General features: G+C 46.0%; 1 protein-coding gene across 3 annotated transcripts in view; it reads left to right on the top strand.

Moving 5' to 3' along the window:
* ABR (ABR activator of RhoGEF and GTPase) overlaps positions 1-20689 on the top strand; it is a 279174-nt gene that overhangs the window by 200357 nt on the left and 58128 nt on the right. For all 3 annotated transcript variants that reach the window (XM_030186114.1, XM_030186115.1, XM_030186116.1), the window contains 3 exons: positions 7682-7756; positions 8795-8892; positions 9197-9328. In XM_030186114.1, the coding sequence (XP_030041974.1) occupies positions 7682-7756; positions 8795-8892; positions 9197-9328 (305 nt within the window). The remainder of the gene's footprint in view (positions 1-7681; positions 7757-8794; positions 8893-9196; positions 9329-20689) is intronic.

Genomic DNA, 20689 nt, shown 5'->3' with positions numbered 1-20689 from the left:
ACTGAAGCTCAAGCAAGACCGCAGCACCATGATTCTGATAGCGCCCTTTTGGCCCCGTCAGATCTGGTTCCCTCTTCTTCTGGAGTTGTCCTCAGAAGAACCGTGGAGATTGGAGTGTTTTCCGACTCTCATTTCGCAGAACGACGGAGCGTTGCTGCACCCCAACCTTCAATCCCTGGCTCTCACGGCCTGGATGTTGAGGGCGTAGACTTCGCTGCGTTGGGTCTGTCTGAGGGTGTCTCCCGGGTCTTGCTTGCCTCTAGGAAGGATTCCACTAAAAAGAGTTACTTTTTCAAGTGGAGGAGGTTTGTCGTTTGGTGTGAGAGCAAAGCCCTAGAACCTCGTTCTTGCCCTGCACAGAACCTGCTTGAATACCTTCTGCACTTATCAGAGTCTGGCCTCAAGACCAACTCAGTAAGGAATCATCTTAGTGCTATTAGTGCTTACCATTATCGTGTGGAAGGTAAAGCCATCTCTGGAGAGCCTTTAGTCGTTCGATTCATGAGAGGTTTGCTTTTGTCAAAGCCCCCTATCAAGCCTCCTACAGTGTCATGGGATCTCAACGTCGTCCTCACCCAGCTGATGAAACCTCCTTTTGAGCCACTGAATTCCTGCCATCTGAAGTACTTGACCTGGAAGGTCATTTTCTTGGTGGCAGTTACTTCAGCTCGTAGGGTCAGTGAGCTTCAAGCCTTGGTAGCTCATGCTCCGTATACCAAATTTCATCACAACAGAGTAGTGCTCCGCACCCACCCAAAGTTCCTGCCGAAGGTGGTGTCGGAGTTCCATCTTAACCAGTCAATTGTCTTGCCAACATTCTTCCCCAGGCCGCATACCCGCCCTGCTGAACGTCAGTTGCACACATTGGACTGCAAGAGAGCATTGGCCTTCTACTTGGAGCGGACACAGCCCCACAGACAGTCCGCCCAATTGTTTGTTTCTTTCGACCCTAACAGGCTAGGGGTCGCTGTCGGGAAACGCACCATCTCCAATTGGCTAGCAGATTGCATTTCCTTCACTTACGTCCAGGCTGGGCTGGCTCTTGAGGGTCATGTCACGGCTCATAGTGTCAGAGCCATGGCAGCGTCGGTGGCCCACTTGAAGTCAGCCACTATTGAAGAGATTTGCAAGGCTGCGATGTGGTCATCTGTCCACACATTCACATCACATTACTGCCTCCAGCAGGATACCCGACGCGACAGTCGGTTCGGGCAGTCGGTGCTGCAGAATCTGTTTGGGGTGTAAATCCAACTCCACCCTCCAGGACCCGAATTTATTCTGGTCAGGCTGCACTCTCAGTTAGTTGTTCTTCGTAGGTCAATTTTCTGTTGTACCCTCGCCGTTGCGAGGTTCAATTGACCTGGGTTCTTGTTTTGAGTGAGCCTGAGAGCTAGGGATACCCCAGTCGTGAGAACAAGCAGCCTGCTTGTCCTCGGAGAAAGTGAATGATACATACCTGTAGCAGGTGTTCTCCGAGGACAGCAGGCTGATTGTTCTCACCTACCCTCCCTCCTCCCCTTTGGAGTTGTGTGTTTCATCTTTTGCTAGTCATTCAACTGGCGGGAGCGGTCGCGCACGGGCGGGAAGACGGCCGCGCATGCGCGGTGGGCGTGCCCTGCGTGCCGACCGTCCCGCGAAGCTTTTTTCCGGTTGGTGGGGGCTGCCGCGGACGTCACCCAGTCGTGAGAACAATCAGCCTGCTGTCCTCGGAGAACACCTGCTACAGGTATGTATCATTCACTAACCCAAATAGTAGCAACATTCCATGCTACCAATCCCAGGGTAAGCAGTGGCTTCCCCATGTCTATCTCAATAGCAGACTATGGACTGTTCCTCCAGGAACTTATCCAAACCTTTTTAAAACCAGATATGCAAACCGCTTTAACCACATCCTCCGGCGACAAGTTCCAGAGCTTAACTATTTGTTGAGTGAAAAGATATTTCCTTCTATTCGTTTTAAAAGTATTTCCATGTAATTTCATTGAGTGTCTCCTAGTCTTTCTACTTTTTGAAAATCAATTCCCTTTTACCCATTTTACACCACTCAGGATTTTGTAGACCTTTATCATATCCCCCCTCAGTCATCTCTTTTCCAAGCCGAAGAGCCCTAACCTCTTTAGCCTTTCCTCATATGAGAGAAACTCCATCCCCTTTATCATTTTGGTCACCCTTACTTGAACCTTTTCTTATTCTATCTTTTTTTCGATACAGTGACTAGAATTGAACGCAATACTCAAGGCAAGGTCCCACCATAGAGCAATAAAGAGGCATTATAATATTCTTTTTCTTATTTCCCATCCCTTTCCTAATAACTCCTAGCATCCTGTTTGCTTTTTTGGCTGCTGCCGCACACTGGCAGAAGATTTCAGCATATTGTCTAGGATGACACCTAGATCTTTATCTTGGGTGCTGGCTGTTAAGGTGGACCCTAGCCTCAAGTAACTGTGATTCGGATTATTCTTCCCAGTGTGCATCACTCTGCATTTGTCCACATTAAATTTCATCTGCCATTTGGATGCCCAATCTTCAAGTTTTCCTAAAGTCTTCCTGCAATTATTCACAGTCTGCTTGTGTTTTAACAACTTTGAATAGCTTTGTGTCATCTGCAAATCTGATCACCTCACTTGTCATTCCGATTTCCAGATCATTTATAAACATGTTAAATAGCACTGGTGCCAGTACAGATCCCTGTGGCGTGGTGCGGCGCAGCACTCCACTATTCACCCTCCTCCACTGAGAAAAATGGCCATTTAACCCTACCCTCTGTTTTCTATCTATTAACTGGTTCTTAATCCACAAAGAACATTGCCTCCTATTCCACGGCTTTTTAATTTTCTCAAGAACGTTTCATGAGGGACTTTGTCAAAAGCGTTCTGAAAATCTAGTTACACTGCATCAACCAGCTTACCTTTATCCACATGTTAATTCACACCTTCAAAGAAATGAAGCAGATTGGTGAGGCATGACTTCCCTTGGCTGAATCTTTCTCATTAAATCACGTTTGTCTCTGTATTTAGTAATTTACCACAGTTTTGCCCAGAACTGAAGTCAGGCTTACCAGTCTGTAATTTCTCCGATCACTCTCCAGTCTAGGTACTACAGATCAGCAACAGTTCTTTCAGTACCATCCATTCCTGGTTCACTGAGATTTTTCATTCAGTCTCCCCCCTATGGCCTTGTGCTCCCTGAGTGTCCCTTTTGCTCCTTGATGATCTATTTTTATTTATTTATTTATTTGGATTTTGCTCACACCTTTTTCAGTGGTAGCTCAAGGTGAGTTACATTCAGGTACTCTGGATATTTCTCTGTCTCAGGAGGGCTCACGATCTAAGTTTGTACCTGAGGCAATAGAGGGTTAAGTGACTTGCCCAAGATCACAAGGAGCAGCAGCGGGATTTGAACCGGCCACCTCTGGATTGCAAGACCGGTGCTCTAACCACTAGGCCACTCCTCCACTCCACATCTAACAGTCCCACAGATTCCCTCGCAGTCCTTCTGCTTCCTATGTACCTGAACAAGTTATTAATATGAGTTTTTGCTTCTGTGGCAAGTTTCTCTTCATATTCTCTTATGTTATAGAGAATTTATAACGCGCCTACTCCCTCCTGCGAGATTTAAATCGAGAAACGAAACAAAGAAAGCTGATACAATCATCAGGAATAGCAAAAAAAATGTTTGCTGTAAGAAAAACAAACTTACTTCCCCTTTTATCATGCCGCAATAGTGACTGGCTTTGCGGTAATGCCAGGGAAGAATATATATATGTTGTCTACTTTTATATTGTGTTTTTATAATCTTATCTATTCAAATTTTGATTATAGACTCCTGATGCAAGCCTAACGGCCGAAACACGACGTTGTGTCACGTCTTTATACCTCAATAAACATCTTTATTATTATAAATCTTTTCAGTCTTTGGAGTCCTTGGTCATCCTCCCACTTTTTTCATTTCTTTTTGCGGTAATGCCAACACAGCCCATTTACTTTGAATGGGCTATGTCGGCATTGCCGCTTGGCTTGATAAAAGAGGGGGTTAAGAACAATAGAATCAACACATCAGAAAAAAAAAGGGTCTTTAAAGCCTTGTGAAAAATAAAGTAATTTCTCAGAAGGCGGATCTCAACAGGAAGACTGTTCCAAAGATGAACAGCTATAAAGCAGAAAGAATGCGAAAAAGCAGCCTTAAATCTAACACTCTTTACAGAAGGAAAAGCCAAAACAAGATAATTACAAGTCTGAGAGGTTGGGTTAACATTTAAAACCCTAATTACTTGTGATAAAATCTCAAAAGAAACACCATTTAATAATTTAAATACTAAATAAAGCACCTCAAAAGAAATCCTGGCCTGAACTGGCAACCAGTGCAATTCACTCAGCAGAGGAGAGACATGATCAAACCTTGTCTTAAGAAAAATTAATCTAGCTGCAAAGTTTTGAACCAGCTAGAGCTTAGAAACATACTTTGCTGTCACCCTTAAGTACAAAGAGTTGCTATAGTCCAGTAGGGCTAAAATAGACAATTTTAGCCTTCTTTACCAATGATTTGCATCTACCGTGCTAGTGCTTTTGTTGCTTCTTATTTTCTTCATTTGGATCCTTTTTCCATTTTTTGGAAGATATTCTTTTGACTGTAATAGCCTCTTTCACTTCACCCTTTAACCATGCTGGTTGTCATTTGCTCTTCTTATCACCTTTATTAATATATGGAACACATCTGATCTGGGCTTCCAAGATGGTATTTTTAAACAATGCCCATGCCTTATTTAACGATCTGACCTTGCAGCTCATCCTTTTAGGTTCGTTTTAACCATTTTCCTCATTTTATCGTAGCCACCCTTTCGAAAATTAAATGCTGCTAAAGTAGATTTCCTTAGTGACTTCACTCCAGATATTAGCTCAGATTTGATCATGTCATGATAACTGTTTCCCAACAGACCCAACACTGTTACCTTTGATCATAGGTGCACTGGGAAACAAACACCCTTACCTCTCATACTAGACCTAAAATGGCTCCCCCTCTCGTTGGTTCCTGAACCAGTCACACTAAGAAGCAGTCATTTATTATATTTAGGACTTCTACCTTCCTATTACTGGTTTCCAAATTAAATGAGTTTGTGGTGAATGCCCGCTCCATCCCCCTTTTACTCCCACATCAACCAAGTTCGTCATCAGCTGCAAGTAACTGAGTTCAACTTAAGCTGAGTCTCCAGATCTTACTGGATTTCAGGTATAGGTTCTGGATTTGACCCCAGTGCTGCTAGGAAGGAAGAACTTTTCCCTCACCCTAAGAAGAGTTCCTGATTTCTCCTCCTCTGTGGAATTGAGCCTGCCATGAGTGGGAAAGCGCGGGGTACAAATCTACCAAAAAAAAAAAGATTTATAATTGTTTGGTTATATGGCAGATTTAACAGTAAGCTTAATTTCTCTATTTAGTCCTTCCCATAGCTCTTTGGGAGCTTTTTGCAAAGCCGTGCTAACATTTTTAGCTTGAGGTAAAAATCAGCTAATGGTAAAGAGACACCCATAGGAATATAACGGTCATCTCGGTGTTTACCTCCAGCTGATTTCTACCGCGAGCTAAAATCAGGGCCGCCGAGAGACTGGGCCAGGCCCGGGACAAGGCCGCCCCCGGGGCCCCCCCCTCCACCCGCCACCGGGCCCTCTCTCCACCCCCGGGCCCTCTGCACTGACCTTAAGCGCCTCACCTTCGAAGGCGCAGCAAGCAGCGGCAGACCACTCCTTCCTTCTGTGTCCCGCCCTCGCAGAAGTTACGTCAGGCGAGGGCGGGACACGGAAGGAAGGAGTGGTCTGCTGCTGCTTGCTGCGCTTTCGAAGGTGAGGCGTTTAAATTCAATGCCAGGGAGTGACGAAGGGCGGACCGGACCGGACTGCAGCGGCGGTGGCGGGCCCCCCCCCCCCAGAGGCCCAGGCCCGGGGAATTTTGTCCCACCTGTCCCCCCCTCTCGGCAGCCCTGGCTAAAAACACCACCACGGCTTAGTAAAAGACCCCCTTCGTTTTTCTTCTGGTGTCTAAGCTCATTGCTGAGAAATACATTCTAGTCCCTGAGTGAAAGGTGCTGCTGTAAGCAGAAAATGAGTGGAGGGGAAGCCACAACCTTAAGCTAGAGAAGCCAAAATTAGGTACTCCGTCAGCTTCTGAGCACCCAGAGGGAGGGGAAGAGATGGATTAGGCCAGGATATAATGGGAAGGCTATTGGGAAGCTCCAACCTTCAGGCAGTCACACCTGCAGAACTCGTGGGGGGGGGGGGGGGGGCGGTGATTGCATTTGATTATCTTAACGTGGCAGAAGCCAGAGGCTGCCAGAATACATTGGGAGAGGGGTGACCAGGAGGAAGAAGGAGTTGTCAGTGCTTTTGAAGAAGTGTCTGAGACCCCATTTAGAGTACTGGTTACAATTCTGGAGACCACACCTTCAAAAAAATGTAAACTGGATGGAGTTGGTCCAGAGGGTAGCTACTAAACGTTCAGTGATCTTCATCGTAAAACATATGGGGACATAACCTAAAGATCTCAATATATATACTTTGGAAGAAAGGCAGGAGAGGGACGATGAGATAGAGGCGTTTAAATACCTCCTTGGCATAAATGCACAGGAGGCGGAGCCTCTCTCAACTGGAAAACTGTGGAATGAGAGGGCATAGGAGGAGGGTCAAAGGGGACAGACTCAGGAGTAACCTAAGGAAGTACTTTTTCATGGAAAGGGTGGAGATATGTGAAACAGCCTCCTGGTGGAGGTGATGGAGATGAGGATTGTCAAGAAAGCATGAGACCAGTACAGAGGATCTCTAAGGAGAGGAAGGGTTAGTTGATGGTATGGTTGGGAGACAGGATAGGCCATATGGTCTTTATATACTGTCATTTTCTGTGTTTCTATGAATCTGAGAACAGGCAGTTGTAAGTCCAGCGAAATCTGCTTCTCCTTTCCTTTCCTCAGCCTGATCTGGACAGGGCATTTCACAAGGTTTGTGGCCAAATGCAAAAGATCGTAATCCGTTCTCAAAAAATGCTCCGTGCTTCACTGGTTAGATTTTCATAGAATTATGTTTATTCCACACTTGATATACCACTTTTCTGTAGATACCGTCAAAGTGGTTTACATATACTATGTTTTGCAGGTACTTTCCTGTCCCTAATGGGCTCACAATTAGCTGTCCAGTGCTTGAAATCGGTGCTAGGTGACTTTATTTTTTTTTGTCCATCTTAACTCCTCCTCTATAACCACCCACATGTTAGTTTCCTGAATTTAGGAACTCAACTCCACTGGATTTTCAGACAGGCCAATTTAGGTTCCTAATTTAACAGCCCCCCCCCCCCCCCATGTGATAAACAGTAGTCTTAAAAGTAGAATACAGGTATTTGAAGATAACAGATCTCTGAGTTTACAAGCTAACAAAATTCTCCAAGTTATTTAATATTTAAACCTGCCACCTTTCTCATCAAACATCTCTGTCAATACGGCTCAGTCTTGCCATGGAGTATGTGGTTTGATAGGTTCATAATGTCACTGTAGTGTGCGCTGAAACATTTAAAACTCGTTTCAAGGACAGAGACTCTAGGAGTGTACACAATGAATGAAGGCTGAGAGAGGTCATATTTTCAGTGTAGCTTTTGGAAGGAAACATCTCACTGTTTCTTGGGGGGGGGGGTTATGTTTTTGCAGATGACGAGCCTTTGGGTCTCTACGGCTTCCTGCATGTGATTGTGCACTCGGCCAAAGGATTCCAGAAATCTGCCAGTAAGTTGCGGGAGGGAAGGTGGAGATGTGCAATGATTGACCTTTTTGGATTGGGGGAGGGGGTGAGGGGAATAAGTAACTATTGTTGATTGGGGTACTGACTCTTTCCCTTTGGGTGCTGGAGGGGTGATGTCTGTTTTGAGTGTGGGGGGGGAGGGGTGTAGAAGGGACAGTGAGAGACTGCCCCAGGACAGAGAAGGGCAAAGCAAGTGGCCATCATGGGGGGGGGGGGGGGGGGAGGGGGAAGCATGGGATCATAGTTCTTGCCTATAACCCTCCATTCTTCTAAAATAGCCTGAGCCACCCACATATTTTAAGAATGAGTGCCGAGAAGAGTGCTGCCCATGTAGGGTGATGACTAGAATGAGCCTTTTTTGGTGGCTTAGGATTTGAAGGGACAGCTGATCAGGGAGCAGTGCAGCTAATGGAGAACTTTTCTTGGGCAAAGTGCCAGATTTTGCCTCTGCTGTAGAGAGTAGTGGGGCAGGTTTTCCTGTCCTTTGGGCTGTAAACACAGAGCAAATAGTTCCTAATTAATGACCCAGAAACCAAAGTGGTATCAGTCACAATTTGTAAGAGTTTGGCGGCTAGAAAGTAGCTTATTCATGTGTGTAAACACACTGTACATGCTGTGTGTGAATTCTCTATCTAAACTGCTGATAAGACAGATGGAAGGATTAGATTGACGCCCCTTGGTGTATTCCTGTCTGATCTTCTGATAAGGATGATTTTCAGAGGCACAGGAAGCCACACAGCCCTGCTACTGGGGGGAGGGGGGGGAACAAGCATATGAGCTGTATATGCAAGGCTGTCTGGGATAGAGTAGGTGTTCTGCAATGAGAATTTTGGGGTCTGCAGTTTAGTGTCATGACCCCTTCAAGTTTCTGTGAATGGATCCTTTCCATGGTCTGCCACATTCAATGGTGTTTGAGCTCTGTTCTGAATGGGGAGAGCTGTAAACCTTCTGGGGCTCCTGGTTCTTGGGGATTGCAAGGACCCACCCTCACTGATACCTGCCTCTTCCTTTCTGTTTCTCAGATCTCTATTGCACACTAGAAGTTGACTCCTTTGGGTATTTTGTCAGCAAAGCCAAGACCAGGGTGTTCCGTGACACAACTGAGCCGCAGTGGAATGAGGTAAGTGATTCCCTAGAAAAAGAAGGGAGTCTCTCGGATCCCGGGGGACAGGAGGGACTTCTACTTGCAAGACACAGTACAGCTTGCTCTTTCACATGCATTTTGCCTCTGGTCTTGCCCATCTTATCTTTGTTGTTGGTGACCTTGGCTCTGAGGCCTTAAAAAAACACTGCTAGCAAGCATCTCCACAAGTCCAGAGCGGAGGAGTGCATCCCCACGAAAACAACATATATTAAGAAGTTGTTTCTGTGGAGTTGGTTCTCAGCCTCGATTGCACTCAATGTCTCTTCTTTTTCTCACACAGGAATTTGAGATCGAGCTGGAGGGTTCCCAGTCCCTGCGTATTCTCTGCTATGAGAAATGTTACGATAAAAGCAAACTCAACAAGGACAACAATGAGATTGTGGACAAAATCATGGGCAAAGGGCAGATCCAGGTAAGAGCAGAGAAACCGTCCTGGATAAAATGCAGCTGTGGTAGCTGAGACCAGATGGCAAGAAAGATAAAGACATAAATTTTAGAGCCGTCTTGAAAGTGTCCCTCTGGGTCAGCTTGAGACCTGTCAGTCCTTGTAGGCCTCTTCTGCAGTGCTCTGAGCTACCCAGCTGACTAGTCAACCATCACAGTCACTGCACAGAGAAAATGGAAAATACAGCTCAGTCAGGATGGGGTTTCTTTTTCCTTTTATAAGGGAGTGGTGTCTGTCTCTTCTCCTCCCCCAACTCTTGTCCAGGCTCAGGCAGCTGCCTGAGGAGTCCCAACAGCTTGAAGCTCAGAGCAGGTTCTTGCCTATGCAGATAGGAGACAATTCCGTAGCAAGTTGCCGGATTTTGAACACCTACTTTTGTGAACTGGGAGTCTATTGTGTAAGAACACTTAGGACTAGATTAAGTAAATGGGATCCAAATTTGGGTGCCAAAAAAAAAATGCATGCGGAGTGCTATTCTGTAAACGGTCCTCTGAGTTGAGCACCATGTATAGAATAGAGCATAGTGCCAGGATCCATTCCCAAATTTTAGGCGCAAAGATTTACACCAACTGAAAGCTGAGACAGGAAGGTGATAGAACTAGAGACATGATTTGAGGTTAAAGGGGGGGGGGGGGGGGGGGGGGGGGGGCGGCACTGCCACTTGACCTGAAAAAAATTTACGACCTTATCAACTTTCCTAAATCACTGAAGACTTATCTCTTCAACAAGGCATACCACAATGATTAATAATAGGAACTGTAACGCACTACCACTTACCTGATATTCTGAATGTTTTTCTTTCTATACCTAATTGCTTAATTCTATTATGTCATACATGGTTTTTATGTAATACCAACTGTATCTTGTACTCTGTAATGGCGAATGCCATGACAGAACATTGTAAGCCACATTGAGCCTGCAAATAGATGGGAAAATGTGTGATACAAATGCAACAAATAAATAAATAAACAATGTCAGGAGGTATTTTGTTCCACAGAGAGGGTGGTAGACAGTGGCGTAGCAGGGGGGGCTGCCACCCGGGGCGGTTCACCGTTGCACCCCTCCCCCCGGGTGCAGCACGATGACACCCCCCCTCCCAGCTCCCGCACCCTACCTTTATAAAGAATATCGGGAGGCGAGGCGCAGCGCCTCGCACCTGCCCTGTACGTAAAAGAAATGTGGACCGTCGGGCCTTCTCTCGCTCTGTCCCGCCCTTGCAGAAATAGGAAGTTGCGTCAGCGGAGGGCGGGACAGATAGAGAGAGGGAAGACCCGACGGTCCACATTTCTTTTACGTGCAGGGCAGGCGCGAGGCGCTGCGCCTCGCCTTCCGATATTCTTTTTAAAGGTAGGGTGCAGGAGCTGGGGGGGTGTCGATTCGCCGAGGGGGGGAGCTGGCAGGGAGCACCCCCTCCCCCTGAGCTGACACCCGGGGCGGACCGCCCCTCCTGCCCCCCCTTGCTACGCCACTGGTGGTAGATACTTGGAATGACCTCCTGCTGGAGGCGGTGGAGATGAAACGGTAACGGAATTCAAAACTGTGTGGGATAAACACAAAGGAATTCTGTTTAGAAGGAATGGATCCACAGTAGCTTAGCGGAGATTGGGTAGCAACACCGGTAATTGGGAAGCAGAGCCAGTGCTGGGCAGACTTCTACTGTCTGTGCCCTGAAAATGGCAAGGACAAATCAAGGTCTGGTATACATCACATATTATGAGTTTATCTTGTTGGGCAGACTGGATGGACTGTACAGGTCTTTATGTGTCATCATCTACGATGTTACTATGTAAATCCTGGCACGTAAATTAGGCATGGATCCACCAAATTCTATTATACTGTACACATCTAGTAAACGCCCCGCCCAAGCCCCTCCCATGGCCACGTCGCCTTTTCAGTTACACACTAAAAGATTTGCATGTGAATCTTTGTAGAATAGCACTTAGCAAGATACGCGCATAAATCCAGATTGTTAATTAACACCAATAATTGATGTGCACTTTGCCCAGTTGGCGCTAATTGGATCGTTACTTAGATTGCTTGTTAAAAATGGGTGTGCGGCCAAAATTGAGCATGCAGGTTTGAGCACCATTTATAGAATTCTGGGGTTAATCACGAAAGTGTTACATCACATACGTTATATTACATTGCATAAAGTATTGTAATGTGGTTGACCTGATGATGGATGCACAGCTCTTAAAAGGGTTCAATTTTCAAAACGTTGTTGATCAGCAAAAGTAACTGGTTAGAATCTCCAGATTAACTAACTGAGGCAGGTGGCACCTTGTGGACTGACCAGTTTGTTGAGACATGAGTTTTTGAGGACTTCAGTCCACTTCTGGTGAAGTCTGATGCGGTGGACTCTGGTCCTTGAGGGTTTGTGCATCAGTGAATTGGTTGCTATGTAGGGTGTCACCTGCTTCTGTCATTTTTGTAACATCACACTAACATGGCTACCCCTTTGAAAGTTTCTAACTAGCTAGTTTTTCAGCTGAAAATCTGGCCAAATCTAGCCAGTCAAAATGCCTCTATTGAGCTTTGAATAAATGTACACATCTATGCAGCAGGTCATGTTTATTCACTCCTACCCTAGTTAAGATAATATTTAATCACCACTCTGACCTCATGTGCAACTTTCTTTAAATTAGTCCCCTTATTATCTAACTCCTCTTATTCTCTTACCTATCTATATGTTCTGTCTTTGCTTATACCCTACGCCAGTGGTGTACCAAGGGTGGGGCGGTGGGGGCGGTCCACCCCAGGTGTCAGCAGGTGGTGGTGCTCTGCTGGTGCCGCAGTCCCCACCTGCCTACCACCAGCTCCATCGACAGATGACCCTCTTCTCCTGGCACCCGGCTGGCACCCAGCCTTTTAAAAAAAATCTGTGAAGCGCCTCATGTCTGCTCTGTTGTAAAAGAAGCAAATCGCCTCTCGCGTCAGCCCTTCCCTCACTGTTTCCTGCCCTCGCGGAAATAGGAAGTTACATCAGAGGGCGGGACACAGTGAGGGAAGGGCTGACGCGACGAGGCGATTTGCTTCTTTTACAGCAGAGCAGACGTGAGGCGCTTCACAGATTTTTTTTTTTTAAAGGCTAGGTGCCGGCCAGGTGGCAGGAGAAGAGGGTCGTCTGTCGATGGAGCTGGTAGGCAGGTGGGAACTGGGTTGGGGAGGGGGAGGTTCAGATGGGAGAAGGGGACTGGGTCTGGGGTGGGGGCTCAGATGGGAGAAGGGAACAAGGACTGGGTCTGGGAGGGGGCTCAGATGGGAGAAGGGAACTGGGTCTGGGTGGGGAGGGGCTCAGATGGGAGAAGGGACCTGGAGCTGGAACTGGGGTCTCAGAAGGGGGCAGGAGGGAGAATGGGGTCATGCCTGGGGCTGTCTATTAAAATGTTTATTATATATTGTGTTGACATTGTAAGTAGTATACTATGCCATACTTTGTATTGTTACTTGAATATTTTTACTGCTGTAACTGTCTGTTGGCTATGTTTGATTTATTCGTACTGTACACCACCTTGAGTGAATTCCTTCAAAAAGGCGGTAAATAAATCCTAATAAATAAATAAATACCATTTCTGGTTCAGTGTGGCTATGGATAACCCAGGACAAAATTTACAATATAATATTCTAAAATCCATTAAAACGACTATGGGGACCCTTTTACAAAGGCGTGTAATGGTCTATGTATGTGCAGCATGCATCAAATTGGCATTACTGCCTGGCTAGCGCATGCGCCAGGTGGTAATTGCGAGTTTGGCGCGTGCTGAAAACCCGCTGTAGAAAATAATTTTCTATTTTCTACTGTGTGGGCGTTTCCGGTGGTAATCGGCAGTTGGTGCCTGCTGGACGGTTGCCGCATGGGTAACACGTGAGCTGGTGGTTGGGAGGCGGGGATAGTGCTGGGCAGACTTATACTGTCTGTGCCAGAGCCGGTGGTGGGAGGCGGGGCTGGTGGTTGGGAGGTGGGGATAGTGCTGGGCAGACTTATATGGTCTGTGCCCTGAAAATGACAGTTACAAATCAAGGTAAGATATACACAAAAACTAGCACATATGAGCTTGTCTTGTTGGGCAGACTGGATGGACCGTGCAGGTCTTTTTCTGCCGTCATCTACTATGTTACTATGTTACCACTAAGTCAATGGGTGGCATTAAGGGCTCAGGCCATAAATAGATGCACGCTAGTTTTTAATTTTGCCGCATGTCCATTTCCCATCCCCCCCCCCCCCCCCCCCCCCCATTGCCTTTTTTTTCCAGACGCGGTGGAAAAATGGTCCAGCGCGCATTTAATACACCCACACACACTACCGCAGGCCACTTTTTGGTGCCCCCTTGCAAAGGGCCCCCCTGTATGCCTAAATATTTCTTAAAATAGATAGGTCTTGAGAATGTAATCAGATGTATTATTTCAAACTAAAACCTGGACAATAAGTATGTTCTCAATTAAATGAATTGACTATACGCCGTATTTGGTCTTGAGGAAGCCAACCAGATGATCAATGTGGAATAATATATTAGATGAGTAATATCTGGGGATAATCAGGTTAATACCATGTTTTCTTTTTTCTGTTTACTGTTTAATTGATCTCCTTGTCTTATCTCACTCTCCCTATTTTTCTTCACTTTGTGGTCTAAGAAAGAGAAAGATTGTCTATAATCCATATACCTAGTTGGGATTGTTTTTTTCTTATCTTGTATTAATGTGCAGTCATCTCTGTATTACTGTTTGCAAGTGACCCTTGTAAAATGAAAAATTAGAAATAAATGATTTAAATTAAAAAAAAAAAATAGGTCTTTAGCCGTTTGCAAAACTTTCCATAATATAACTGTGTCCTGATGTTATATGGAAGGTCATTCCAATAACTAGCTGCTTGATAAGCAAATGTTACAGAAAATAGCTTTTATAAACTATCTTCTTAGGATTAGGATACTGCAAAATCAGGAACTCTCTAGAGGCAGAATTAGAGTTCCTATCTGATAAACAAATCAATGATAATATATAACTAGGAGCAAGACCTTGTAGTATCAGAAAAACTAAGGAACGTATTTTAAAAATCATACATGAATGAATTGGCAGCCAATGCAAACATCTTAAAACAGGTGTTGCTCTCTTAAATTTAGGCCCTTTAAAACTCTGATGAGCCGCAGTGTTTAATCAAGTTTGGACCTTCTGCAAAACAGACTCCTTACAACCCAAAAGGATACTTTTGAAGTAGTCCAAATGCGCTAAAACCTCGGTTTGTACCACTATTCTAAAAATATCCGGAGAAAAGTTGTGACAAATTCTTCTTAATCTCCAAAGTAATCTTAACACTTTGGACTTGACTGCCTTTGCCTGTGGCTCAAATGTGAGATTTTTTTTATCAACTATCACACACAAGAGTTTTTAGTGTAGATTTCAGGGGAATATTCAACCCATCAATATCCAGCTTTTTGAGACTAAATTCATTATGCAAACTCATCTTTATTTAACTTTGGTTTAAATGTAGATACCATGATTCCAAAATATTTAGACCTGATTTTACATTTGGAAGAGCATCCTCCAGCTCACCTTCAAAAGGAATAAGCATACTTATATCATCTGCATATATCAGGGGGTGATAAGCAGATCTTGTAAGATTCTTCCCTAGAGCCACTATCATCAAATTAAAAAAATTTGGAGAACCCTGGGGAACTCCCCAACCTGGACTGCATACAGAAGAAAAAAAACACCCTTCATTTTCACTCTATATTTTATTTATTTTTTGGTCACACCTTTTTCAGTAGTAGCGCAAGGTGAGTTACATTCAGGTACTCTGGATATATTTCTCTGTCCCAGGAGGGCTCACAATCTAAGTTTGTATCTGAGGCAATGGAGGGTTAAGTGACTTGCCCAAGATCACAAGGGGCAGCAGTGGGATTTGAACTGGCCACCTCTGAATTGCAAGACCAGTGCTCTAACCACTAGGCCACTCCTCCACTCCCTAACCTAGCCAGTAAGGGAATGGCTGGTTAGCAGTGATGTTCTGTGGCAGTACCTGGTTAAGTGCTGCTGAACATCAGTGGTCAGCCTTCTCAGCAGGGTTTAGCCGCACAGGAGCCTCTTCTGTCTATTTAAACCCCTTTGAATATTGACTGCTAAGGGGTAAATTCTATATATGGTACCAAAAAGAAAACGGTGCCAAAAAAAAAAAAGCCCTACACTACAAAACACGCTCAGAGTTAGGCGCGGTGTATAGAATAGTGCTTATGCCAAGGAACTGCGACTAACTTTAGATGCAGCCATTGCCACCAACTAAAACATGGCGCAAATACTTGCGTGTAAATTTAGGCACTGATACCCTCATTCTCTAGCTATGCACATAACCCGAATCTGCACACCCCCACCTCATTTTTGACTCGTGTGTAAAATTTAGGCACATACTTTTCAATTAGTGCCAATAATTGCTTGTTAAATAGTCAATTATTGGCACTAATTAGCTTGTTATTCAGTTGCAATGTAGGGGGTAAGTATGTAAATGATGGCCCTACCTATGCCCACACCCACACCCCTGCGCCTTGAATTTACATGGTAAGCCATTTTAACATGTAAATACAGAATAGCAATTCATCCTGCTACTGTCATTTATACACGTAACTGCACACTTATGCCCATAGATGGCAGTATTCTCTAAATGTAAGCAGCTGCTGGTTAAATTTAAGTGACCTATTATAGAGTGAGGGGTGTAGAGCAGGGGCGTATCTGTAATGGGGCCACGGGGGCCAGGGCCCCGTAGATTTGGCCCTGGACCCCCCTACCGACGGCCCTCGCAACCCCCCCTCCGGCCAACCCCCTGCCCGCTTCGCTTACCTGTGCTGGCTGAGGACCCCAACCCCCGCCAGCCGAAGCCGTCGTCCTTCGTTCGTTTGTTTTCTTCTTTCTGAGTCTGACTCGTCTCTGACGTCCTGCACGTACACAACGTGCAGGACGTCAGAGTCAGACTCAGAAAGAAGAAAACGAACGAAGGACGGCGATTCTTTGCTGGTGTTCTCCAAAACCAAATACACCCACTAGAACTGGGTACTACCGCAACCACATTTGAAAATCAAAATCAAATCACAGTACAAGGACTTTTAGAGTCAATTTCTCATACCTCCTTCCTTTCTCAACTTAACGACAACATCTGGAATTATGCATGACTATGTCTAACGAACGGTATCAGCCCTGGCTCCCTCTCGGTTCCTGGTGCTAGCCAGCGAGGTCTGCGACTCCAGCGGGAGCTTCGCTTCCAGAGCAGAACGGTCAGGACCGAGGTGGTGAAGCTCCCTTATTCTCCGTGGCTTGCCGCGCGCGCTGATTGGCCGCCGCTTTCCCGCTTGGTTCCAGAACCTCCATTTAAAAAAAACAAGTATTTATAGTTGTAGCGAGGGAGGTGCATGCTCTTCTTGGGGTTTTTTTCCCCCTGACGCGCTGCGATCATGACCTTCTCCCTACAGGTTACCGATTCGTTCAGTGCTATTTTCTCTTCATTGCAAGTGCTTATTGAAGGTGAGTGCATATGGGCTGCGGGTTTCGAGGTAGTGTACCTTACTATCAAGTGTGTCACAGTCAGGAATGGAAGAGGCGACTGTTCTGTAGTAGTCGCCAGCTTTCCAATAGTGGGCCGCAACTCGGAAGAGACCGAATAAGGGACTTTAGAGAGAATAGTGGTGGGGGGATCCGAGGTGAAACGAGACAGCAGACGCGCAACAAGCTCCAGTCCCGCCAACTCTGTAGCGGGGCGGCCTCCATTTCTTTCTCCCTTCTCCCCCTTTATTTTCGCGGGCTTAGCTGCATTTCTGGAGCTGCTGTAGCAATATAATTCGGCATGTTTGTATGGTCAGATCCTTGCAGGGGGGGGGGGGGGGAGGGCGTCTTGCAAGCCAGCTTTATGTCTACTGTGTGTATGTGTGTGATCTGCTTTATCCGTTTTGCCTTCGGGAGTGGGCAAGGAAGTTGATGCACAACAAAACGTGAATTGATCTTTTGTTTTCCTTATAAATAAGTACATCTTTTTAGGTCGCGAAAGTGGAGAGGTTCGGGGAGCGCTATTTAACACGATCTCGACCCCTTTGTATTTGCCGCCATGTTTGAGAGAGCCGGGATCCGGGCTGTGTGGCGACAAGGGCCTGTGCCGTCGGGTCGCAGGAGGGGGGGGGGCTAAAATGTGCCCCCTCACTCGGCTCTGGACCCCCCTACCGGCGAAGTCCAGATACGCCCCTGGTGTAGAGTGTAGGTTTAGACCATCGTAGCAGGGACTCTGGTAATAGATGAGTAAAGGAGAGGGAGTAAAGTAACCAGCTCTTCTCCCATGCCCTGATCCTGGGTCAGGTATCCCAGCTGCACAGGCCAGATATCTAATTCCCACGTTAGGCACTGTCGGAACTGGAAAATGTTTACCCTATATAGGAAAGTAGTGACAAGTCGATCAGAGGACCTTCCCTTTTGTCAGGGAATTGACCAAAATGAATCCTTAAATGTAAATAACCCCCCCCCCCCATATACACACAGACACCACCACCACCACCACCTTTTGTAGCCTGCAAGAGGTTCTTGTGTCTGTACCCCCCCCCCCCCCCCAGTGTGTTTTATTCTGACTTCAGTGCTCCTAAGAGTCCTCTAGAATTTTGCCCAGTTATGTGGCTTTTGCATGTGGGTTTCCAGGGAAACCAGTGAAGGTATCATGCCAACATTTTTTGCGATTTTGATTTCTGGATAATTAGCAAATCGATCAAGTGTTTATGAAACTTGATCCTAAGCAGTAGGCAAAATGGGCTTTACATCCTCAGCCTATGTTTTGTCAAGTGCTTGTGCATTGTGGCTGTTACCTGCCACGAACCACCTCAAAAAGGCCTAGTGGAGGGAACCCCCTTGTACTATTTTAAAAGAGATTTTGCAGCAAGCTGATTAGTTTTGATAGGGTACTGATTCATAGAACCAAACCGAGTCACCTGAAGAGAATGCTGCCCCCCCCCCCCAAAAAAAAAAAAATAAATAAATAAATAAATAAAAAGAACCTTGGAGCTGCCTTTTGGAAGTCATTAGCAATAACCTTTTACATTGCCAGGTTCTTTCCTCCACCTCCCTCCCTGGGCTGATTTCTGAGCCAGTTCTGTTATGCTGCACAGAATGCATACATGTGCATGATCAGGCCAACAGGAGCAGGGTGGGTTACATGTATATGTCAGCATGTCCACACACCTCTATGTAGGGTTATCATATTTGCCCTAAGGAAAAAAAAAAAAGAGGACACATGCCCCGCCCACTGCCCCACCCCCTGTCACTTTGAACCCCCCCCCATAGAAAACCAGATTCCCTCTTCCCCCCCCCCCCATAGATCCCCTCCACAATTTTCCAGCCTCCCTCCACCCACTTGACTCCATTCACTACGCCACCCCTCTTTTACCTTAGTGTGGTGCCTTGGTGGTCTAGCGACCTCTTTGGGGCAGGAAGAGCCCCCTCTTTCCTGCCCGGCATGTCTGTAGACTGTCTTTCTCCCGGTGCTGATTCAAAATGGCTGCCAAGAGTTCAAGCAGTGACCTTGCAAGACTTTTGTGGAAGACTTGCGAGGCCGTCGGTTGAACTCTGAGCAGCGATTTTGAATCAGCGCTGGGAGAAAGACAGTCTGCTGACGCATCGGGCAGGAAAGAGGGGGCTCTTCCCTGCCCCGAAGAGGTCACTAGACCACCAAGGCACCACACTAAGGTAAAGGAGGGGAGGATAGGACACCCATCTGCCCACTAGCCTGCCTGTTCGTCCACAAATCCAGACAAACGGGCAGGCTGGCAAAACCCGCCCGGTTGCCCGACCTTGCCCTCAAAAAGAGGACATGTCCGGGACGTGTGGTAACCCTACCTCTAGGACCAGAGAGAGTGCCCTATGTGCAGGGAGCTGCTGAGCTGGTTCCTCCTGCCTTCTCTGTGTTGTGGGTGTTTTTTAAAAAAAACATTTCCTGACCCCACTGCTCCAATAGGTCCTGAGCCTGCCTGTCTGATGAATCCATGGGAAAATTCTGCTGTGTGGATCCCTAGGGAGCAGTCTGAGCGGGCCCTGGGAATGGTACTGTGCAGGCAGAAAGCAGGCGGAGGTCCCAGGCTGCCTGCTTCTATTTTTGAGTAAGACTCTGTGCAGCTGTATATTTTTGGAACTGTAGTATGACTGCAAAGCCAGGCCTCTGAGAACTGCCTTAAAATTTCTTCCCTGCTCCAGCCTTCCAGTCGGCATCGGAGAGGGATCTTTGCGTGTGCGTGCAGCATAACTAAAGGTTCCTGGGAACATGCAAATGAGTTTCTGGGGACAGGTCAGAGCAATAGAGCTTTAAGCTGGTATTTCGCTCTCCCACTTCCCAAAAACCGCTCCTGAGCTCTTGACGTTGTGTGGGGGAGGGGGGCAGTGATGAAGGTTGAGACTCGGCTGGGGTCATTCTCTTTTGGGGAGGCATTTCCTCTGTTCCTGTGAGTGGAACCAGAAGGTGGTTGAGCTGGTATAGTAGCCAACAATCCTGACAGATGGAACAGAAGAGAATGACATACCTTGTTGAGTACCTTCATGTGATGACTGCGTTATATTTACATCTAGATCAGATCTCAGCAAGGTGACCACTGTTTCTGAAGTATGAAAAGAAAGAACATGATTCATACCGGTGGCATGATGCCCCCCTTTAACTTAAGCATTAGGGCTAAAGATGGTGGTAGCGGTAGAGCAGACCCATCTGATGAACCTAACATCTGTGGTGCAGCTGCAGGCCATGTCAAATCTTTACTGCAGTAAGAGAGATCACAAAAGCTAATGAAACAAATCAAGAGAACTAAGTACAGCTAAGTGGGCTCCTGAAAATGTATTTATGACACAGATCCTACATTCAGATCAGGAGTGTTGATTGATTTAATTCATTTCTAGCCCACATCATAAGTCTAAGTGGGTTACAAGTAAAACATCCATAATCAATAACATATCGGACATAAAACAATACAGTAAAATCATAGAAATTAAAACTACGTATTTATGTATTTGTTGCATTTGTATTCCACATTTTCCCACCTATATGGAGGCTCAATGTGGCTTACATTATGCTGTAATGGCGATCGCCATTGCCAGAATGAGAAATACAGAGTGGTATTGCATTAAAGTTCACAAGTGACAGAGTAATTTAAGCAGTCAGGTATAGAGAGTTCATTTCCGGAATGAGAAATAAAGTGGTATTGCGTTAAAGTTCAGTGGTGACAGAGTAAGTTAAGCAATCATGTATAGAGGGTTTGGTTTTGTCTAGTTCTGGTATAAGTTTCGTTATCTGGTATTTAGGATAGATCATTGTGGTATGCCTTTTTGAACAGG

This window comes from Microcaecilia unicolor, chromosome 13, assembly GCF_901765095.1.
Source record: "Microcaecilia unicolor chromosome 13, aMicUni1.1, whole genome shotgun sequence".
In the NCBI taxonomy this organism is placed as follows: domain Eukaryota; kingdom Metazoa; phylum Chordata; class Amphibia; order Gymnophiona; family Siphonopidae; genus Microcaecilia; species Microcaecilia unicolor.
This window is presented reverse-complemented; position numbering and strand designations above follow the sequence as displayed.